General features: G+C 46.3%; 1 protein-coding gene and 1 pseudogene across 1 annotated transcript in view; both read left to right on the forward strand.

Moving 5' to 3' along the window:
• MYO1H (myosin IH) overlaps window positions 1-16,563 on the forward strand; it is a 48,729-nt gene that overhangs the window by 28,438 nt on the left and 3,728 nt on the right. The window contains exons 19-26 of the mRNA XM_074321620.1: window positions 4,534-4,647; window positions 10,030-10,106; window positions 11,447-11,515; window positions 12,870-12,954; window positions 13,644-13,803; window positions 14,377-14,460; window positions 15,224-15,317; window positions 15,517-15,572. Coding sequence (XP_074177721.1) covers window positions 4,534-4,647; window positions 10,030-10,106; window positions 11,447-11,515; window positions 12,870-12,954; window positions 13,644-13,803; window positions 14,377-14,460; window positions 15,224-15,317; window positions 15,517-15,572 — 739 coding nt within the window. The remainder of the gene's footprint in view (window positions 1-4,533; window positions 4,648-10,029; window positions 10,107-11,446; window positions 11,516-12,869; window positions 12,955-13,643; window positions 13,804-14,376; window positions 14,461-15,223; window positions 15,318-15,516; window positions 15,573-16,563) is intronic.
• On the forward strand, window positions 6,274-8,178 carry LOC109461312 (chromatin modification-related protein MEAF6; annotated as a pseudogene).

Here is a 16,563-nt window from a genome sequence, read left to right on the forward strand (position 1 = left end):
GCGGGGTGACTTGAACACAAGCAGCGTGATATCCCAACAGCCCATCTGGTCACTGAGATGGCTCCTGAGTGGCTGACGGGTGGGTGGGCAGCGTACACAGCGTGGAGGAGACACAGAACAAAGGGAGGAGTCACGTCCAGGGTGGGACAGAGCGGATGGCTCGCGTTTCCATCGCGCTACTCAGAACAGCGTGTAACACGTGTGAATTATTTATTTCTGAAATTTTCCATGTAATGCTTTCAGACCACAGTTGGCTGTGGGTAACAGAAACTGCAGACAGTGGAGCTATAGATAAGGGGGGCGGGGATGACTGTTCTCGGTGTGAGTCTTTGGATGAGGCGATGAATAAAAGGGCGTCCCTCGGGGAACTCAGTTTTTTTCACCTGCTGTAGCTGTGACAGTGATGAAACACTAACATTTTGGAGGCCAGGAAGCCGACTCAGTTCACCACCTGCCACTTCGTTTCACTAAGCCCCTATCTTCTTGGAACTGAGTGCAGAGACCCCAGGGCAGATACGGGTGGTGCTTCCCTTGGGTCTGTACTTGTCTAGGGCAAACCCTTCCTAAGGGGACCACAGGTCCTGGTTTGGTGCTGTCAGTCTGGCGGCACTCCTGTTGGCCTCGCAGGCTGTCAAGAGAAGCGGGTGTGGTGGTGGGAACACAGGCATTGAAGCCACACAGACTTGGGTGGGAATCCCCATTCTATCTCTTCCACCGGTGACCTATTTCCTTGGGTGTCACATGGGGATTAAATTGCCTGCTCTCAAGGAGTTTATAAGAATTGACTGATATGCTCCACCACTACCACTACCATCGCCCACATTTGTTTGCTAATATTTCATTGGTGGTAAGCTGCGTGTGAATTTCTTGCCAAAATAGCAATACGCTCTCACACTCTCCAGAGAAGCATAGTGAAGTGGTCATTTTTGTAGGTCACCATGATTGAATATCAGCAATTTTATACTTCAACTGAAATTAGGCTTTTTTTAAAGTATGATTTTATAATCATAAAAAACACACGCGTGAACTTACATTTTTAAATCTAACAACTTGCGTTTTGCTCCTTACACCCCAAGATCCTGAGCTCTGAAACTTTAGCATTTTCATGTGTTCTTATTTTTAGCCCCTAATTTTGTGACTTCAGGTTTTTTTCCTACCAAGGATCATGTTTGTTCTCCTCCCATAAGCCTCGTGTCTTGATCATTGATATCCACTTACATGTGTTTATTAAGTAATAGTCGCTTTCCTCACTGTTATTTCAATGATTTATCTTCCTGCCGATCTGAACTGCTGATCAGCGTCATCAGCACGAACCTTTTGAGTTGATACAATTTCGGCTGAACACACCTGGGATGTTATTGACGTGTGTCAAACTTATCTTGAGAAATGGCATAACTCTTTGGGTTTTAGAAACAGTGAGAAGTGTTACAGACAATCCTGCCCCAAATGCTATCTTTGAAGGCTCCCAAGGGGGGCCCAGGACCCCAGCTTGGGGACCTCTGCACAGCTTTGCTCTGTACCGTACGTACATTTGGAGAGGCGTTTTCATCCCCAATCCTCAGCTCCATGGAACCATAAAACATCCATGGAGGCATGCGTAGAAGGCAGGTATGAAGGCAACACAGGATCTTCAAGCAGCCTAATGTTGGGGGCTCGTTGTCACATCCCTTTCCTCTTTGTCCCCTCTCCTTTTTTCTTTCATCCGTCACCATTTCTGGACCAGACTCCCAATGCATAGCCATGGTCTCTTGTCTTTTTAAATAGCTTTATTGAGATGTCATTCACATACCACGCGATTCACCCACGTCAGTGTCAGTGATTTGGGGTGTTCAGATATGTGCAAGCACAGTCCGTTTTAGAACATTTTCGTCACCTCACTAACCCTGTACCCGGTAGCTGTAAGCCCCCCATCTCCTTACCACCCCCAGCCCTAAGCAACCACTGATCTACTTTGTCTTCATAGATTTCCCTGTGCTGGACATTTCATACAAATGGAGTCATTTGTGTAGCATTTAGGCTTTTGTATCTGGCGGCTTTCACTTAACATAATGTTCGCAAGATTCATCCATGTTGTAGCTTGGATCATATTTCATTCCTTTTCATGGCAGAATGATACTCCATTGTGTGCATAGACCAGATTTTACTTATCCACTCATCTGTTGGTAGGCATTTGGGTTGTTTCCACTCTTTGGTGATTATGAATAATGCTGTTAGGACAATTCATGTACGAGTTTTTGTGTGGGCATCTGTTTTCATTTCTTTGGGCATATACCTTGGAATAAATTACTGGGTCAGATGATAATGTATAATTGGGAAACCACCACACAATTTGCCAGGTGTTTTTGTTGGGGGGGTTGTACCCCTTTTTGCTCATCAGCTACCTGTCATTCATTCGCCCTTATCTCATCCATCTTTCTGAAGTTGACTTCTGGTGAAGGTGGCAGGAAGTAGCCGTCACTGCCCACCCCACCCCCACCACCACACACACACTTGACCTTCCCATCTTCCTGTATGAGTTTTTGAACTTCATACATCTTTTCCCTACTCTGCTGCTATCTGAGGCTGGTTTCTTCTTTCCATAAATACCAGTGAGCACCTGCTGTGTACCAGCTCTGTCCTAGGCGCTGGAGAACAGGACAGATTCCATCCCTGCCACATGGAGTTTACTTTCTGATGGGAGAGACCAGTGATAACATGAAGATATAGCCGGTCGTGGGGGTGGGGGTACATTCTTAGAAGGAAAATGAATGTGGGTAAGGGGGGAGAGTGGCGGGCTCCCTCTTTAGGTAAAGTGGTCCAGGAGGGCCTCTCCAAGTGAGGGAGGGAGCCCTAAGGATATTGGGAAGAGCAGTCCAGGAAAGAGCCTAGCAGTGGGAACTGGGCAGGCTCGAGGACCAGCTAAAGGGCAGGTGTGGCTGCAGGTCAGCGGCCCTGGGAATAGAAGCAGGAGACATTCAAGGGATTAGGTTGGAGATGCCCTATCTGTGCACCTCGCCAGGCACCACCTCTCGTGGTCAGGAAGCAACTGCATCTCAGGGCTGAAAAGGACAGAAGTTAGTAGTCCCCCCACACTGCAGGCATTAAAGTCACCTCCCCATCATCTCTGCATCTGTCTGGCCCATGTCTGGGCAGACCGGATGGCATGTGCTAGTGATGGGTGAGGGCCGGAAGGGCGGGAGCAGGGGTGGGCATGCTCCCTGGGGTGGGCATGCATCCGTGCCATTGTGTCTGTGGCTAGACAGGGGGAGGTCGTCAGGGAAGAGCGGGTGACACTTAATGCCTATCTTCGTTCAGACTGCTATAACCAAATGCCATGATGCTGGTGGTTTATAAACAACAGAAGTTGATTTCTCACAGTCTGGAGGCTGGAAATCGGAGGTCAGAATGCTAGCACAGTCAGGTTCTGGTTAGTACCCTCGTCCAGGTTGCAGACTGCCATCTTCTCACGTGTCCTCACACGTTGGAAAGAGGGTCAGGGAGGTCTCTGTGGTCCCTTTATAAGGACATTGATCCCATTCATCAGGACGCTTCCCTTAGGACCTAATCACCACCCAAGGGCTCCGCCTCCTAACAACCATCACCTTGGGGGGTTAGGATTTTTCAACATGTGAATTTGGGGGAGAAGGTTCACAAACATTCAATTCATTGCAAATGCCTTTAATGGACTTGCTCATAAAATATAGTCCCAGGAAAATAACCATGTTTTTAACAGTTTAAAATTTGATTTGAAAATAATACCATATAATGACAGTAGGAAGATGCTTCATAGGTGTGCCATGGCTATTGTATGGAAGTCTTGGACCGTGCCAGATACTTTCTGTGGATTCTTCGTTTCAATCTTCTTGCATAAGTGAGGAGATGAAGTGACTTGTCCAGCCCCTGAGCTGGGCTCAAACCCAGACCATGTGGTTCCAGGTTATCTCCTCCAGTTGTATGCTTTCTGCCTTGGTCCGCAGACACTTTTGAATTCTGCATTCACGTATTATTTATAGACCTCACGGTTGTCTTTCTAGTGACTGCCTATTAAAAGAGAGTTGCAGCCTATGCTGAAATCAAGTTCTTAAGTCAACACCGGGCCCCAAATTACCCTTGAAAAACCCCTGGTCCCCTTCCAGGCATGGCACGTTTTCTTCCCATGCTGGTTCACATCTGTTGTCCATGCGTTTGTCCGTTGATGGACCTTTGTGTGTTTCTACCTTTTGTCTATTATGATCAAGGAGTCTGTGAACATTCACGGATAAGGTTTTTACATGGACATACGTTTTCATTGTCTCGTGGGTCTTTACCTAGGAAGGGAATTGTTTTCTGGTGAGGTCATTGTTCTGTGAAAACAGGCCTGTCCCGCTGATACAGTTTCTCTCTTCTTTCTTGCCACGTATATCGTGTTGAATTCAAAGAAGTTAAGTTCAAGGAAGTAGTGAGTCTAGGATGCTGAGCGGCTGGTGTGCCAGTAGCAGAAAGACGCCTACTCCTGGTGGGGGGCCAGTGTCAGAGCTGATGGCTTTCCAGGTGTGCCTCTCCTCTCTCCCTTAGGTACAAATCCTTGTGCCCAGACACCTGGCCGCACTGGCAGGGGCCTCCAGCAGAGGGCGTAGAGCGGCTGATCAAGTACATTGGCTATAAACCCGAGGACTACAAATTAGGGAGGTAAGTGGCTGGGAAGTTGCCGTGGAAATGTTTTGGGCATTGATCCATATCCATCTAGAGCCTGGAGATGCGTTTTTCAGGAGTTGACGTAAATTTCCAAGCAGATACTTTCATCCACTCCATTTAAATGCATCTCTTTAAAGAAACAGCTCTCCTGTGTGTCTCTTTCACTCTCAATTCTTCACGCACACGCACAACTCTCCATTGCACAACACTTCTGACACCAGCTGGATGTCCTACAGTTTACCCCCATTCTGACCCTGTCCACCTGGAGGTAGCGTCAGATACTGCAGGTGAAGGGGCCCACAGCAGACACCGGTGCCACGGCCAGGTTGTTACCTGTGCTTCTGACTGATTGGCTATAAACCGGAGCTTCCCACAACCCCCTCCTTGGGTCCAATTAATTTGCTAGAGCAGCTCACAGAACTCAGGAAAACATTTTACTTAGATTACTGATTTATTCCAAAGGGTTATAACTCAGGAACAGCCAGATGAAAGGGATGCAAAGGGCAAGGCATGCGGGAAGGGGCGGGGCTTCCACACCCTCTCCAGGTGCACCCAGAAACTCCAAACCATGTCCTTTTGGGGTTTTTACAGAGGCTTCATTACAGAGGCATGATTGATAAAGTCATTGACCACTGGTGATTAGTTTAACCTCCAGCCCCTCTCCCCTCCCGGGAAGTGAGGCTGAATGTTCCTACCTTCTAATCATGTGGTTAGTTCCCCTGGCAACCAGCCCCCATCCTTAGGTTACCTAGAGGCTTTCCAAATATCATCTCGTTAGCATAAACTCAAGTGTGGTGTGATCAAGAGGGTTTTGTTATAAATAATAAGACACCCATTTCACCATTATCACTTTGAAGCTATTTCAGGAACAAAAACCAAATATAACCAAAGCCCCTATTGCTCTAATGACTTAGTAAATGACAAGGGTTTTGTGGGCTGTGACACTGAAACACAACAAAGGCCAAATATCTATTTCTCATTGTAAATCACAATATGACAAGCTCTAAATGGTTAGAAGGGCGATTTTGCTGCCTGTTGGAGAAGATTAAGTTATGAACAAGGCCTGTGTTCTATGCCTGATGGGTGGGGGAGGGCCAGAATGAGCCTCTTGGCTTGAAAAATGAGGGGACTAGGGTGGCTCTCCTAACCTCTGTGCCTAGAGTCTTCCATGGTTCAAACGTACCAGGATGTCTTAGAGGAGATATTGGGACTTCCGTGACGTGAAAGCTCAGACTGGAAAGTGCTGGTGTAGAACTCGGAGTAGCATTACTATACAGTCGTAGTTGCAAGTGAACTTTCACACACATTGAAAGCGTGGAGGCAAAACTTAATCAGGGGGAAGCAGGAAGATTTTAGTCTATTAGTCATTTTGATCAGGGTTCATTTGGTTATAAGGCCTGGTGCCCAAACGTGAAGAGGATTCGTTACCAGGACGCAGATTCCAGCTTCAGGGACCTCTCTGCCTTTGCATCTGTCAGTGGACTTGCGCTGCCAACTCCTAAGTCCCACTTGGACCTGGCCGTCTGTGGCCACTCTGCCCCATCTCCATCTCTATGCTTCTATTCTGGGCCCTTCTCCTGAGGGGAATCCGGCTTAGAACTTCCTGAGGGAGGCTAGGCCATGGAGGTTAGAGGGGGGGATCTTTCCCATTCCACAACCTCTGATGAGGAAGTGGGATCAGGTGGCATAACATTGCTATAAACCCCCTTTACCCCCCCACCCACACCCACCCCCGTCAGGGGCTGTCCTGGGAAGTTTCCTTCAAAGGGTGGGTGGGTGGGGCAGGCAATGGAGAGCAATAGTTATAATTTAGCTCTGCTAATTGATGGGCTCTTCTTTTAAAATTAGACTCATAGTCTTTCTCATTACTTTTTAAAAATTCTTTATTTTACAGTTACAGTCGACATTCAATATTATTTTACATTCGTTTTAGGTGTACAGCCTAGTGGTCAGATATTTATATAATTTGTGCAGTGATCACCCTGCAACATTAGTGACTATATTCTCTGTGCTGTACTTTACATCCCGTGATTTTTTTGTAACTACCAATTTTTATTTCTTAATCCCTTCACCTTTTTCACCTGGTTCCCCAACCTCCCTCCCCTCTGGCAACCATCAGTTTGCTCTCTGTATCTGAGTCTGTTTCTGTTTCTGTGGTTTTTTTTGTTGGTTTATTTTGTTCTTTAGATTCCACATATAAGTGAGATCATGTGGTATTTGTTTTTCTCAGTCTGATTTATTTCATTTCTGTGTCATCACTTCTTAAAGCCCAGGGAAATAACTTCAGGTTAGGATGGTGTATTTGTTTTCTAGGGCTGTATAACAAATTGCCACAAACTAGCTGGCTTAAACCAACAGAAATATAGTCTCTTACAGTTCTAGAGGCAAGAAGTCCAAAATCAAGGTGTTGGAAGGACCATGCTTCCTCTGAAGGCTCCGTGGGAGGATCCTTCCTTGCTTTTTCAGCTCCCAGTGGCTCCTGGCATTCCCCAGCTTGTGGCCCCATCACTCCAATCTCTGCCTCCATCTTCACACTGTCTTCTCCCCTATGTCTCTGTGCGTTCTTTTCTGTCTCTTATCAGGACACGCTTGGATTCAGGGTCCACCCTAATAAGCTTATCTCCATCCTTACCTTGATTACATCTGCAAAGACCTTATTTCCAAATAAAATCACTTTCTCAAGTTCTGAGTGGTGGACATGAATTTTCGGGGAACACTATTTAACCCATTACAAGATAGTAACTGAACCAACTAATAGTGAAAACACTCTTGGCTGCCCGTCTCAGCCCAACGTGGTGATACCAGCACAAGGTGGTAACACTGCAGACCCCAGGTCCCCGCCGGAGCTGGCGGAGCTCGTGAAGTGGCTGCAGGAGCTGGTGGAAACACTGGCAAACTTGGAGAGACAGAGCGATGTTTTTGAAGGAAAGCTGCTTGGAAGACATGCAGATGTCTGGCAATACTATTCGTGGCTGGGATAGGTGTGTGAACAACCACAAAAACTCCAATAGCAAAAACCACCAAAGGAACCAGAAGTTTAAGGGAAGCTGAGCGACTTGTCAGTAAATCCTCAGTTACTTCAACAGCTGCAGTAAATGCATTGGCAGGAGTTCAGGACCAGCTCATTGAAAAGAGGGAACCAGGAAGTGGGACGGAAAGTGACACTTCCCCAGATTTCCACAGTCAGGAAAAGGAGCCCAGCCAGGAGGACCCTGAGGGTTTGGATGGTTCTGTGCAGGGAGTGAAACCTCAGAAGGCTGCTGCTTTGACTTCCTCAGGGAGTCATCACAGCGGTCATAAAAAAATGAAAGAATGAAAAAGCAGCACAGGACTGATCTGAAGTTAAACCAACAACCCCCCCCCCGCCCCCGCCCCCATAAGCTATTAGAAGACTCATCAGTGCTGAAGCTTCCAGGCTGTAGAGCCTTGCCTCCCTCCTCTGACTTCACAAAGATAAACCTCCCTCACCTGAGTCTGTCACCACCCACCTCTGTGTTCCCAGACCCAGTGCCTGCGACTGAGTAGCTCTGAAATGTGACAAGTCATTTCAGTAAGGCCACATCGGATCATTGACTTCGTGTCATTTTTAGTAGGAACACCAAGAATGGGGTTATAATCCCAGCAAGTTGCTAACTGAATCTCTCTCTTCTTAGAGGGAATGTCTTCCCCCGCCCCGCAAACTGGCTGGCATCTGTTTCATCTGTGATATCCATTGAGAAATGGTCTCTGCTTTTGTTTCACGCTGTGTGGGGGCAGAGCCCCAGAAAGTAGTTTCCAGGCTCTCGGCCTCACGTGGAAAGGTGCTGGCTCAGGTAGTAAATGGCCATCAACTGTGATTGGATGGCCATCAGCTGTGGCTAGTTGGTCGTCAGCTGTAACCAGTGAGCCATTGGCCACTAATATAACTGCCGTGGCTACGCGAGCAGCAAATGGGGGGCTGGCAAGAAGATGGTGGCTGAGCTAGCAAGCGTGGATTGTAGTTAGGATGGTGGGTTGTGGACAGTGTGGATCCAGCCTCCAGTGAGAGTATAGTGCCGCCAGCAAGAATATCCTAGTATGACTCCCCCGTTTATGGCTCCGTGGGTGTTTCTTTTTGGCCTCACCGTATCCTATGTTCTTATGTGGGGAGCGGGAGCAGAGAGCCCGCAGGCCGCCCTGCATGACACGCTGAAAGTAGAACACAGGTCATATTTCAGAGGGAGGCTGTAAATATGCCAGCATTTTTGTATTTTGTTTGTGTTTCATCATTTTTCCGCTGTTGTTTTTACCATCTTGTTTTCTTTTGGGCCTTTTTGTAATGCCCTTGGTACCGCTGGTACCTTCCTGCAGACATATCTGATCATATTTCGTGGAGTTGCCAATATTGTTAACTGAAATAATTGGGTTTACCATAAATAAAATGGGGAATTTGGCTCTGTTTTTTTTTTGCAGGGGAAAGTTACAGAGTATTTAATACTTACCTATCTTAAATCTTTCTGAGTTGCAAGCAGTTTCTTGTTCAAGGAATAAGAAAAGCTGAAAAACATGTTTAAATCAGTCCTTTTAAAATCAATTTTTATTCTTTTGTATGAATAAAATTTCACAGGCTTTAACTTTTCATTGCTTTCCTTTTAAACCTGAGTGGTTTTTTTTTTTTTTTTCATTTTATTTATTTGTATCATGTCTAATGAAAATTTCTTTTTTCATCTTTTCTCTCTCTGCTATTTGCCTAATTAAATATTGCTCTTGAAATCATTAAAGCATACAGAAAGGCTCCAACTTGTACCCAAAGCTGATAATATATGGAGTTCTTGAGTAGAGGGAAAGATAGGATCAAAGAGAGCCATCAGTATCCAACAGATCCCCCTTCCTACGGGGGTGACGGGCCGAGGAACTCTGATAATTGTTACCTGCCGCTGAAGCAATGGTCACCTAGTTAGCTGCATATTGGAATCACCTGGGAAGCTTAAAAAAATATGGCTGCTTGGGTCCCACCCCCAGACACTCTTGACTAGAGTACAATCTACTTAAGGGGATATCCTTTCAATGAGTTCCTGGGCTTCTGATAGGAAGCCAAGTGGAGATCCCCTGCATTAGAAGACTGGATGGTGTGATTTAAATCCTATGTTGTAAATCAGTCTACAGGATGAGATTCGGAGCTTTACCTTTCGTTTGACTGTAATCACAGTCTTTAATTTCTGCCCAGATCTTTGTTAGAAAAAATATGTTCCATTTGTGATAACGTGGGTAGAGTTGAATATGGGCGGAGTCTATTATCAAAACAATTTTACCTTGTCAGATGTGCAAAAGCTTTCACTCTTGTTCTCAGATAAACTTTCTTTAGGAAAAATAATAATAAAACATTGTGTTTTTTTTTGTTTTTTTTTAAACTTCTAGAACCAAAATATTCATTCGTTTCCCCAGAGCTCTATTTGCTACTGAAGAGGCCTTTGAATTTAGGAAACATCAATTAGGTATGATTTTTTTTTCCCCTGCCCTGATTTCAATAGAATGTGAAATGAACACGCTTAGCTTGGGATACATCTTAAACATGGTATTTGATATAACGTTCCTGGCTTTGGAAACCAGGAACAAGATATGAGAAAGTGGTAAGATACACGTGATTATATGCCTTTAATGGGTGTTTGGAGATCCTCGTGGATGCGCACAGAGGCTTCACCACTGCAGGGCTGCCCCAGTTTTAGTCTGGATCCAACTCTGTTGTGCTACACGAGGACCTAAACCCATGGGAGTCCATTGCCCTTACATGAAGGTTTTAGAAACTTGGTTTGTATGAGTATCCGTTGTCCGAGGGTGTAGCTTCAAAGCCTACAGCCAGGGTGTTTGTTGCGAATGGTAATTAGATGGGGGATGAAGGAGAGTGGAGAATGGAAACAATAAAAAACTTCTGGGCCTGAGGCGGGTCTCCCTTGAAAGTGAAACTGGTCTGTTGAGGACTCAGCTTGAGTAATCTGAGTGTTTGCTGTGTGCCAGTGCGCACCCACTCCTTGGAATTCATGTTCTCATTGTATCGTCAGAACAAACCTATGACGTGATATTACCTCCACTTTATATTCAGGGAAACGGGCCCAGAGATGTGGGTACCTTGCTGGAGGCCACACAGCTAGTCAGCAGCAAAGCTGGGCTTTGAACGTGGGTCTCTTTGGCTTCAAGGCCTGGACTCCTAACCATTGTGCTGCATGGTTTTATTTTTTGACCCCAGTGGGTAGTCATCAGCCGGATCTGGTTAATGGACTGCAGCTGGCTGTGGGGGCCTGAGTCAGCATTTCTAACCAGCTCCCCGGGGTGTGACACTGCTGGTCTGTGGGACCCTCCTGGAGGAGCTTGGCCTGGGGTGGGACCTCAGGCACTGGGAGGAGGAGGTGGAGCGTGTGTGGTCCCCCAGCCCTGCAGCTGCGTTGCCTGGCAGCCAGCAAGTTTCCTTAGTGCGCAAGCCTGCATGCCCGTTACTAAAATGTGCTGATGTCTGCCTAGCAAGGTAGGGTGTGAGGATGAAATATAACGCCTCACAGGAAACCAGGGCCCCACAGCCCCTTTAGATGGTAACTCGGTTCCTTACTCTGGGGGAAGGAAGGCAAAGGGAAGGAAGAACGGAAGCTCGTCATTGGACAGCTTCTGACCGCCAGGCTTACGATAACCTGCCCACTCTCATTTCTGCCCTGCTGCATGGGTTTCCTCTGTCTGCTCTGCACCGCACACCCCAACGCCCACTTCTCACGTCCCCTCTGAAGGTCACAACCACCAAGATGCAAGAACGAGAGCCATTTCACCAAAACTTTTGTTTTATTTTAAGTTGCGAAAATTCAAGCCACGTACAGAGGCTGCCTAGAAAGGAGAGTCTATGTGAAAAAGAGACAAGCAGGTAAGCAGTCAGCAGACATTTCCAGTTTGCGATGGGCCAGAACCCCACTGTTTTCCAATCAACTACCCACCTCCTGGAAGCACAGGCTCCCTTTGCTCGTCCTCTCTCCCTGCCTGTCCTTGAAACCTTGGTATGGGGTGGCCTTGGGGTCCAGTTCTGGGGCCTCTGCTCATTTTTACTCTGTTGACCAGAGATGATAATATATAACCTATATTTGTTCCATGTTTTATTTGATTCATAACATGTGCATGATTAAAGAATAATTTTTTTAAAAAGTTACCAACATCAGGAGTACCCTTGGATCCTTTCTGTCCCCAATCACTTCTCAGTCAGCCCCCCCCCCCAAACACACACACCACTCTTCTGATTTTTGCATTTATAATTCCCTTGGGTTTTTTTTTTTTAAATATAGTTTTACCATCTATGAATGCATCACTCAACACTAGTTCTAGGCTGGCATGTTTTGAACTTAATAAATTATACTGCTTGTAGTTTTTGCAACATTTTTACACTCTAAGTTGTTTTTGAAAGTCAACCAGTAAATGTGTGTAGATTTAGTTATTCATTTTCATAGCTACATAGTATTCCACTGTATTAGAGGTCAGCATTCTTTTTCTTAAAGGACCAGACAGTAAATATTTTAGGCCTGTAGGTCATATGATTTCTGTTGAAGTTACTCAACTCTGCTGTCGTAGAATGACAGTAGCTTTAGGCAAATACATAAATTAATGATCACAGTGACGTTGCAGTTAAATTTTATTTACAAAAACAGGTGGCTGGCCCGAGGTCTGTAGTTTACTGACCCCTGTGCTATATGAGTTTTTCCCAAGCTAGCCATTCTGTTGATGGGCATTTGGGTTGTTGCCAGTTGGTTGTTTTTGTACCAGTTATGAGGAATAAAAGCATTTAAAAAATCTGAGTAACTGAGAAAAATCAGAAAAGCATTCCGAAAGTGGGAGACAAGCCAGAAATCTAAATTTTGTGTCCCAATTTGTTTATATACCCCAATTTTTAAATGTAGACAATTAAACATGGTGAAATAAACCAAGGAGTGGTAAGACAACTGGATATGCTATCACATGCACCACTCGTCCCCAGAAACGACCTTGGGAAACTCTGGTCCCCTCACATAATTTTGGGGCTTCCCTTGAAGCTTCCCAGAGCATCCTGGGGTTCGTCTGTCTCCCTACTTCAGCCTCTGTCTGAGCACCCCCAGGACGTTCCATCTCTGGGCTAGCAAAGTGCTTTGATGGGCTTGTAGATGTTTGTGGTATGGATGACCAATTCTGAAAAAGCCTTTTGTATTTAAATATGATTGTACTCACCTTCTAATGCCAGCAGTGAACTCTTTCAGCCATCAAACTGGAAGCCCACTGGCGTGGAGTCCTGGCTCGGAAGGAGATGAAAAGGAGAAAGTGGGCTGTGCAGATCATAAGGAAGTAAGTTCTGGGGTACAGGAGGGAAGAGAGGCCCTGCTCAATGCTGGCGCTCTGAAGAGGGTGGCCCTAGACTTGGTTTTTTGGATTTGTGTGGAAAGCTAATCTTCCTTTTGGGATGCCAACCCTTAAGAATCCAGTCCCATCTCTTCCCTCTGAGCTCCCTAACTTGGGGGTGATTATAGCTCAGTACATTTCTAGTATCTCTTAAGAGTCTAGTTCAAAAGTCACAAAGTCAAGTGCCCTCTGATGCCAGGCGGGTAAAGTGAGTCTCATGAACTGGGATAAGACAGTAAGGTGTGGTGGGGACAATAAGGTGTGGCAGCAAACTGGAAATCTTTCCATCTCAGCCGACCACTGCCGTGGAGAAATGCCACGCCAGCATTGCCAAATCTTTCGATTTTTTTTCAAGGAACGCTGGACATCTGGCTTCCATGTAATACCTCCCAATTTTTGTTGTTGTTGGCAACTAATTCAAGCTACTAAAAACAAAACAGAAAATAGTGTGGGTGAAACAGAACATATCTTTGGGGGCAGATCTGGCCTGCGGGCTACATTACTGGCTCTGGCCTATGGGACCATCTAAAGAATCTCCACCAGTTGGCTTCCTCTGAATCAAACAAATGGGGAGAGAATGCAAGTCTCGGTGAAGAAATGGGACAGAAAAACCAACAAAATCCTTTCCTGTTTAGGTTCATAAAGGGATTCATCAATCGATACAAGCCTCTTTGTCCTGACAATGAGGAGTTTGTCGTGTTTGTGCGGAAGAAATACATCTTGAATCTTCGGTACTACATCCCAACGAATGTCCTGGATAAGAACTGGCTGATGCCTCCTGGGATCTTGGAAAATGTAAGGGCTCCACTGGGACTCGTGTTGCAAATGACTTGGGCACTGGTGGAGCTTAACTTTTCTGTTTCTTTGTGCTGTCTCCCCTGGCTTGAAAGGCCGGCCTTAGCAAAGCACTTCTTTGCAAGGGTATTGCACAAGAAGTCGTAATATTCTTACTGGAAGTATAAAGCCATGGGAGGTCTGTTTACAGAGTACTTTTAAATGGTGTCAGTCCTTGATGGAGCCTTCCAGATGGGTTAGGTGACTGTCACCTACCATAGGGTTTCTCTAAAGATGACCTGAGGACCCTCTGTGTCTGGAGTAAGATTCCCGGGTTCCAATCTGGACCTAGTGAGTTGGCATCTCTAAGAATTTCATTTTAGTCAACTCCTCAGGTGACTCAAATACATTCACGTTTAAGAACCCTAGCTTAGCAGTAGCGAAGTTAGTGCAGGATTGGAAGATTAACTGCTTTGACTATAAAAGATTAACGTTGTACTTTAAGTTGAACTGAACTCAGCTGTGCTTTCAAAGCCACAGCCCAAGACAGGGTGTGACTGAGGCAGGTGCAAAAGAAGTGTGTTCTCCACATAGGCATCCTATCTGCTCTGGAAACTGTGCAGAAGAAATCTGGTTCGAAAGTACTGCCGCGGGATCACAGCCGAGAAGAAGGCACTGGTAGGGACGCGGTGTATATATGCATGTGTGTGAGACGGTGGACTGGTGGAGAGGCAGGGGCTGGCCCTACAGCTGGGTGATCAGAGGTAGCAGTCCCCACCCACCAATTCACCTGTAAGCCAAGGGTCACACTAGGCCCAGGCCTCATACACGTTGAAAATTAAACGCATGTAGACCACGTAGCAGAGCCCTCGTTAAATGGCAGCTGTTATCAGCATCACTGTTACCATGGGAAAGTAACCCAGATGGCCCCTGCCCTGCAAACGCAGGACCCTTCTCTGCTGGAGGTCTGGTTTTGTTGACGCTTATCTTCAGGTCAGCAGACCTTTCCCATAAAGGGCCAGAGAGAATACTTTAGGCTTTGTGGGCCAGACAAACTGCGTTGCAATGACCCCACTCTGCCATAGTAGCCCCCAAGCAGCCCGAGACAACACATATCTGGATGGCAGGATTGTGCCCCAATAAAATTGACTTATAAAACCAGGCAGGAGGCTGGATTGGGCTCGCAGGCTGCTGTAGTGTGCCCATCTCTGACCTAGAAGAAAGGAACTGCCCTCTGAAATTCTGAAAGTTTCAACCTCTGGCAGTATAATTTTTAGGGCATTTTGGCTAGAGCCAGGAATGTGTTCTGATTTCTATGCAGAAGTATATGACAAGGCTCCCACAGCTTATCCAGGAAAGTGATACCGTGGACCTTAACTCTTCTCTGTCCCAAAGAGCTCCGTGGCCACCATTTTTTTACTTTTCAATTCTGTGTGACCAGATGCAGCAAAAGGTAGTTACCAGTGCCATCTTCGGGGGAAAGAAAGAAGGCTACGGAAAAACTTTAAACCAACCGTTTGCCAACAGTCGGCTAGGTAAGTACACCTTGCCATGTATGTACTCTTTCCGTTTTAAAAAAAGTCAAAGGAAGAGGCTCGGCTCCATAGCATTTGCTGACGCCTGTTCCCCAATTGAGATCTTGGTCACAGAGGGACATAAAACCAGCAGATGCCAGTGGCTTTTGCACAGGGTGGTATTTAGTGACAATTCACTGTGTTCTGGTTCCTTCCCTAGATGAAGGAGATATTAATCCCAAAGTGCTTCAACTCATTAGCAATGAGAAAATCCAGGTAAGGAAGCGTGGGCCTGGCCTCAAACAGGACTCCTGTGTGGGGTCTGAGACCAGGGTCTGTTTCCTACATGGAGAGTGCCCGGAAGCACTGTGTGAACGGAGGGGTATGTGGGTGGCCAGACTCTCACCTGTCATGCTCTGGACAGCAACTAAGGCTGTGGGGACCAGGTGACGATTAGACATACCTGTTGCTGTTCTTATGGAACTTATCCGTCGCTTCAGGAGCTGTGTTTGGTTTTCTATGAAATTGAGTTAAATACAGAGGGTGCCCCAAAAAATGTAGACACATTTTAAGAAAGGAAAAAACTGTATTAACATTGTAATACTCAATATACACCGAAAACAAAAGATGAATACAAGTCATGTTTGACTCCTGCAATGACAAGAGGTGCTCAAAGTGGTTCCCATCAGCGTCCAGACACTTCTGATGACAGCCAACTACTGCTTGAGCAACGCTGACCAAAGTGTCCACTTGTACACATTTTTTTGGCACCCCCGGTGTAGCCATGAACTTGATCTTTAAACATCCCTCTTAGTGAGCAGTCTGGCAAGGTGCCTGGGCGCCCACGTGGGCTTAGCTGCTGTGCGAGCCCCACCAGGTTACGTAAGCTCTTGATGGCTCTCATGGCTGCTCTGTCCCTTTGATCCCCTGGGGAAGACACACCTGTGAGGCTGGAGTGGATTATCCTCTGGCTGTGAGGGCTTTCACTCCCACACAACGTTGGAGAGGTCATCTCTGTTGACCTCAGAGCAAACCTGTGAGCAGGTGGCCATAACCTTGACTTCCTCACAAGAGCAATGCCTTAGGGAGAGCTAGGAAACAACATCTACCGAGCAGAGAGCCAGAGGAGAAAACACATTTATGCAAGATCTGGTTGAGCCTATGTGTGTGTGAGCGCTTGGAGTAACGTGGCCAGAGTCTGAGTAACAAGGAACTTAGCCCGCTGCCCCCTTCCCGCCATGAAGTACCCTCCCCTCGTAGTGACGGC

The sequence above is a fragment of the Rhinolophus sinicus genome, linkage group LG16, assembly GCF_036562045.2.
Source record: "Rhinolophus sinicus isolate RSC01 linkage group LG16, ASM3656204v1, whole genome shotgun sequence".
NCBI lineage: Eukaryota > Metazoa > Chordata > Mammalia > Chiroptera > Rhinolophidae > Rhinolophus > Rhinolophus sinicus.